The sequence below is a fragment of the Vombatus ursinus genome, unplaced genomic scaffold (assembly GCF_900497805.2).
Source record: "Vombatus ursinus unplaced genomic scaffold, bare-nosed wombat genome assembly UNPS02005459.1, whole genome shotgun sequence".
Lineage (NCBI taxonomy): Eukaryota > Metazoa > Chordata > Mammalia > Diprotodontia > Vombatidae > Vombatus > Vombatus ursinus.
Genome location: NW_020945237.1, coordinates 15003706 through 15010633, shown reverse-complemented (window position 1 = coordinate 15010633; position 6928 = coordinate 15003706). Strand labels below are relative to the sequence as shown.

At 48.0% G+C, this 6928-nt stretch overlaps 1 protein-coding gene across 1 annotated transcript in view; it reads right to left on the bottom strand.

The window, feature by feature from the left end:
- OTUD1 (OTU deubiquitinase 1) overlaps window positions 1-601 on the bottom strand; it is a 2803-nt gene extending 2202 nt beyond the window's left edge. The window contains exon 1 of the mRNA XM_027847865.1: window positions 5-601. Coding sequence (XP_027703666.1) covers window positions 5-586 — 582 coding nt within the window. The 5' untranslated portion in view covers window positions 587-601. The remainder of the gene's footprint in view (window positions 1-4) is intronic.
- Between the last annotated feature and the right edge of the window lie 6327 nt (window positions 602-6928).

Below are 6928 nucleotides of genomic sequence, written 5' to 3'. Positions count from 1 at the left end.
CGGCCGCGGCCGCCTCCCAGCGCCGGGGGCTGCCCTCGCGGGGCTCGGCGGCGGCGGCGGCGGCGCGGGGCCTGGCGGCGGCCAGGGCCTGCTGGTGCTCGCTCAGACGGAAGTTTCGCTCGGGCCCGTCCGGGCGGGGGCCGGCCTCGGGGCCCGGCTTGAGCAGCTCCTCCAAGAGCCAGGCGGACGAGGAGCAGCGGCGCGGAGGCTCGGGCGGCCGGCGCTCGGGGCCCAGGCAGCGCACGCTCATCTGCGCCGTGGACGTGTAGTGCGGCGGCGGCGGCGGGGGCGGCGGGGGCAGCGGCGGCTTGCACGACCCGCCGGCCGCGGTGGCTGCAGGGGCGGCGGCGCCCGGCGGCACCATCTCGAAGCACGAGGAGAAGGCGGGCATCGCGGCGGCGGCGGCCTCTCGGGACTCGGGGGCCGGAGGGGCGGCGGGAAGGCAGTCAGCGCCGGCGGCCTCGGCGGCGGCGTCCGGAGCCTGCAAGGAGACCTTGAAGGGGGCGGCGGCCGCGGAGGGCGGAGAGGGGGCGGCGGCGGGTCCCCCCGAGGGGTAGTGGCTGAAGCCCGGGCTGTAGAGCTGCATGTCCGCGCCGCGGCCGCTCCGGCCCCTTATAGGCGCGGCGAGCCCCCGGCGGGGGGACACGCCCTCCGGGCTCCAGGGGGCCGCGGCCCAGGCGGGTGAGCCGCCGCCACTAGAATAGAAATGACCCAACCACCATCCCGGGCCGGCCGCCCGCCGCTCGTCAGCGGCCGCAAATAGCGCCCGGGCCGGGCCCGCCAATTCCTGCTGCGCCACAGGGCGGGCGGCGGGGGTGGGGGAGCGCGGGTCACGGGGGCTGCGGCGGCAGCGGCGACTGCGGCGGCCCCAGCGTCTCGGCCTTCCCCTCTACGCGCCGGCCGCCGCTCCGGGAGCCGGAGGACTCCCTGAGGAAGCCGCCCGCCCCGTTGGAGTGAATCCCGGAGGCCGGGGAGAGTGTGTGAAGGGACCGGGGAGGCGGGCTCCCCGCCCCCTCCCTCCGCCCAGAGCTTGTTTACCTCAGGCCGCGAGGCCTGGTCACGTGGGCACGCTGGAATGTGCGGATCGTTGCCGCGTCTCATTCACCCGCCCCGGAGGTCGCCCCGCCCACCGCCTCCTCCCGGCTCCCGGCGCTCAGCGCGCGTCAGCTGAGCCTGTTCCCCCTCCTCCCTTCCCTCCGCCCCTCCCCTCCCCTCCCCTCCCCTCCTCCCGCCGGGGGTGTGAGCGTGTGAGTCGGCTTCATTCTTAATGGACTCTCCGGTCCCGGGATTCCAGGCGGCCACCCACGTGACTTCTGCTCGGCCTCCCCTTCCCCCTTCGCAGTCCCTAGGATTGCACCGTTCTCCTGGGCCCCGAAAGACTGTAAAGAATTTCGCACATCTGATTATTATTGCCATAATTATTATGAAGGCCGTTCCAAATTGTTGAAGCTTCCACTATTTTTAAGTTACTAAATGTTCAATTATTATGAAAGCCTTCCGTTACTTTTAAATTTCAAGTTACTAAATTTTGTCATTAAACTATTTAACTTCATTAAGTTAAAAGTTATTTCCAATTATTATTATTAACGGTTTCCTTTATTTTAAATTATCAAAGGCTTATGTTATTTTAAAATTTATGGTATTTTTAAAAGCTTTTTCCATTCTTTCAGTGGCCGTCAGGACTACTTGTCATTTGCACCCCTGCACTAATTTCACTTGCTTTCCCTGTTTCCCCTGTTTTTGATGAATTTCCAGTTGTCACTTCTGGGCCAGGATCTTGCTGCCCTGATGGGGCTAAACCGAGAATTGCTGTGAGCTTTGGGCAAGACAGTGGTTCAGTTGTTTGACCTTAGGCAAATCGATGGCCATTTGGGCCGCCAAGGTCTGTGTTCCTCACCTTGGAAGGGGTTCGTGCTCAATGACGGCCAGTTTTGACGTTCTATTGTTCTAGAGGAGCTCGGCTGGGTAAGACTTAGGACTCACTTTGCACCACCTACTCTGTCTGGGCAGTGTGTTTATTTCAAGCTCAGAGTCATGTACCTTGAAAAGCCAGCCTTCTTTGATGTTACCGTAGAAGGCCTCAAAAGTTGCATGAAAAGATCTGCTAAACTTCTTAAGGGCAGAAACTGCCTTTTGCCTCATTGGGTATCCTCCACACTTAGCACTCTGCCTGGTACACAGTAGACACTTAATAATCCTTACTGACTGATTAAGGATGCATTAGAAATCTAATTCCTTGAGGAGCAGAGGAGAGCTTCACCTTTCTTTTCATGGTTCTCATGGCTGATAATGATTGAGGGTCTTTGTTTGGGAAGGAGCAAATGGTTATGGAGTCATGGGGTTGGGTTTAAAACTGGTGCTCTACCACAAGTCACTCATCTTTCTGGGCTTCAATTTTCTCATCTGTAAAATGGGGCAGCTAGGGCTCGGTGGATACAATGCTGGGCCTGGAGTCAGGAAGACCTGAGTTCAAATGTGGCCTCAGACACCAGCAGTGTGACCCTAAACAAGTCACTTAACATTATTTACCTTAATCCACTGGAAAAAAGAAATGGCAAACCACTCCAGTAATCCTTGGGGAGAAAAAAAACTGGACATCAGATCACAGAATCAGGAGGAGTTAGACACAACTGAACAACAAAATGAGGACGTTAAACTAACATCCTCTAAGCTTCCTGACCCACTCCAGTCTGATCCATGAACTGCATCCCTAACCTCAGCCAACAGAATGATCTCTTTCACTATAGTTTTTTATAAAGGAAGATAAATTGCCCTGTTAAATCCCATGCAGCGTATGCCACTCATTCCACTCAACTCAAAAACATTAAGCCTCCTGTAGCATACAGCTAGACACTGGGCAAAATCTGTCCATGCAATAGTTATGAAGGAGTACCTGCTGTTTAGATCCCCCCTTCTAGTTATGCATTGTTTTTATGCTCCATACTGGATTTAAAGCCCTTCACAGTTTGGTTCCAGCCTCATTGACATTTCAGCCAAGCTGGCCCACTTGGCTGTTTTCCAACCCAGCACTTTGTCTCTCCTGCCTTTGTGTCTTTGCTCAGTCTCACCCAAGTCGTCTGACTCCAAATTCATATACATGTGAACCATAGATACAGTAGTAACTATATATCATGGTAGGTGCTCAATATATATTCCTTGAATAGACTGAATAGGATAGGAAACCTTAACTTGGCCACACACTGCAGAGAAGACACATGGGTAAATTATGAGTTTTAAACTGGGAAAAAAAAAATACATTGGACCCCAATTATAGCACTCAGATTGTTTTGGGAGGTTAGATATCTAAAAAATATGTGGAGAATCTACTTAAGATTCCTTCCACATGAACAGTGAAAACAGCTTTATTAATTACCTTCCATTGTGTGGTGGTGTCAGTGGCCTAGAAAGGCTTAGACTGCATTCTATTTCAGCTTTTCAGCAGCTACATTCCAAAGCAGATAATCTGCAAGAAGTCAGACCCTTCTCCAAATAACACTGACTAGAGATAGGGGGGGACAGAAGCAATCCCCTGCCCTCAAGGAGGGCACGTTCTAATGGCAAAGACAAAATGAAAATAACTAGATATACACCAAAGATATACAGAACACACAGAAGGTAATCTGATAGGAGAAGACATTAGCAGCTGAAGGAACTGGGGCTGGCCTACGGAAGGTGGGACTTAAGCCAAGACTTGAGGGAAGGCAAAGGACTCAAGTGGTGGACATAAGGGGAAACTGCATTCCAGGCATAGGGAACAGTTAGTACAAAGGCACAGTAACAGTAGATGTCAAGTCACATAAAAAGAACAGCATCCTCTCTGGACTATGGAGCAGTGTGACAGAAAAGAACAAGCATTTATTCCTGCTATACCTGCTATGTGCCTGGCCTTAATCTCACAACAGCCCTCTGAAGTAGGTGGTGTCATTATCCCCATTTTATAGTGGGGGAAACTGAGGCAAGCAAAGATTATGTGACTTGCCCAGGGTTGAACAGCTAGTAAATGTCTGAGGCAAGACTTGAACTGTGCCACCAGGTGCCTGTGTAAGGTGAAGGGCATAAGGTATAAGAAGGCTGGAAATATAAGAAAGAGAAGAACTTTAAATGTCAGACTTATTTGATCCTGTGGTTAATAGGGAGCCACTGAAGCTCACTTTTCAGAGTAGAGGGTGACTTGATCAAACTTCTGCTTTAGGAAAATCTATTCAACTATTATGCTATAAGAAATGACTAGCAGGTGGTTTTAGAAAAACCTCAGAAGACTGACATGAATTGATGCAGAGTGAGGTGAGCAGAACCAGGAGAACACTGTACACAGTTAATGATGATCAGCTGTGGAAGACTTAGCTATCTGATCAAAACAGTGATCCAAGACAATTCCAAAGGACCCGTGATGAAAAATGCTATCCACCTCCACAGAAAGAACTGATCAACTCTGACTGCCGATGGAAGCATATGTTTTTTCATTTTATTTTTTTTCCTTTTTTTTTTTTAACAACATGGCTAATGTGGAAATGTTCTCCATAACTTCACATGTATAGTGGTTGATACTTTATTACTTATATTGCTTGCCTTCTCAATGGGTAGGGGAATAAATGTTAAAAAAAAAATACTCTTTAAAAAAATCCATTCAACATTTATTAAGCACCCATGTGCAAGGCCAATCTGGAGTTATGAAGACAAAAATGAACCATTCCCCCCTCAAGGAGTTCATGTTCCAGAGGAGGAATTACTAGGTCTGATGTAATCCTACTGAAGTAAATGTGTGTTATAGTGTTATTAACCATTTAGTGATGTGTATCAACATCATCTGTGAAAAATTACTGGATTACTAGGTTGCCAAGAAATAGGTAAAATTCAAGTTAGGACAAAAGCACAGGACACACATTAAGTGTATATACCCCATTCTCTACTTTTTACTCCCCTAGAGCATTAATGGTAAACTTATAAACTAGGTCAAATCAAGTCAGCAAGCATTTATTAAGCATCCAAAATGTGCCAGGCACTGAACTAAGTGCTGGTATACAAAGAATAGCAGAAAACTATCCCTGCTCTGTAGGAACTCAGTCTACTATGGGTACCTGGGGCCTGGCCCTTATCAGCATACGAGGATGTATAATAGAAACGACTTGGAGAGGCCTTAAGCATTCATAGACCTGATTCAAGGAGGCATTGCTTCTGATCATTTGAGTCAACTGAAAAATATTCTTCCCTAACAAAGATAATTACTCTTAAGTTGAATGAGGTAATCAGTGGAGCCTCACCTTTACATATGTATGAAAATATTAACCCGTGGTGGTTGAGACCCATAGTTGAGTCTTGGGGGCTAGGGGGTAGGGAGTAGGGGGTGAGAATCACAGATTTAGGGCTGTAAAAGATCTTTTTTTTTTTACATGAAAATTTTTTACTGTAACAGACATCATACAGTTTTTATGATCTTGGTCTTTCTTTCTTGCCTTTGTACAAGGCCAGAAGAGAAACATTAGCAATTTTTACAACCTTGAATTGGACTCCAGGAATATCACCAACAGCATGACCTTTTCAACCAAATCCAGCAACCAAAACTTCATCATTTTCCTCAGTAAAGTTCAAGCAGCCATCATTGGAAACAAAGGCAGTGATTTTTTTTGCCATTCTTAATCTTCTGAACTCTCACACATTACTGATGGCATAATTGGGCTGCTTGGCTTCCACACCAACTTTTTCCAAGACAATCCCTTTTGCGTGAGATGCTCCTCCAAATGGGTTGGCCTTCAAGGCAGCGCCCAAATGAGCTTTCTTATATTGTTTGTCATGCCACTTTTGGTCTTTCCTGTGACTTCAGAGCTTTCTAGCAGTACAAAGATCACGGCACTTATCCATGCTACCACCATCCGGGCCAAGAGAAAAGAGAAAAGGCTAAAAGATCTTAAAAGTCATGTAGTCTAACCCCCTCAATAGATGTAGAAACTGAGGCCCAAAACAATTAAGGGACTTGCCTAAAGTCACATGATCAGCAAGTGAAATGGCCAAAATTTTACCCAGGTCCTTTGACTTCAAATCTAGTGAGCATTCAATGGTATCTGACAGTCCTCTTAAGAGACCCCCCTGAAAGCTTCCGGGCCCCCTCTTTTAGAACTTCTCTCTGCTTCCCTCTTTCAATTTTTTTATAGCTCTCCATGACAAAAGCTTGTCACGCTTTCTCTGAAGTTCTCTGTAAACTCTAGAGACAAGTTGGAAATCAGAGACAGGTTAGGATGCAGCTTTCCCCAGATGTCTGCCTTCTCTCTCCCTATAAATCTCTTCCTGAAGAGGGTCTGGAACAACTTGTGACCTCCCTTGAAGCAAGAGATCTCCTCTCCAAAGCTCTCAAGGTGATTCTGCCCCTCACACAGCCATTCATTCCCAAGTCATCACTCTCTCTGCCAATGAAGAGAGTTTATGCGCATGATCTAGGCTCGAGCCCTGGGCTACAGCTTTCAAAAAAAAGAACACTAATTATTATAACATTTTGCACAAGCAAGATATCTGCTAAATATTTAGTTAGTACAAGTGTTGATTGAAGCTTCATATCGTATCACACACTGGAACACACAATACACAATGTCTGAGGTGTGGGTATGTATATGACCAGTCAGTCAACTAGCATTTATTAAGAACCTACTAATATTTAGCACCTACTTTGTGCCAAGCACTGTGTTAAGTGCTTTATAAGATGGGAGATAGGTGCTATTATTATCCTCATTTTACAGATGAGGAGAGGGAGGCAGAGTGTCACAAAGCTAAAAAGTGTCTTAGGAGTGATTTGAAATCAGTTTTTCCTGACCCCAGGCCCACCTCTGTCCACTATATCCAACACTCTGCTAAGTGTGTTGGGATTCAAGGAAAGACCAAAAAAAAGTCTGTTCTCAAGCCTAATAGGGGAGACTATGTGGAGACAACTGTACAAACA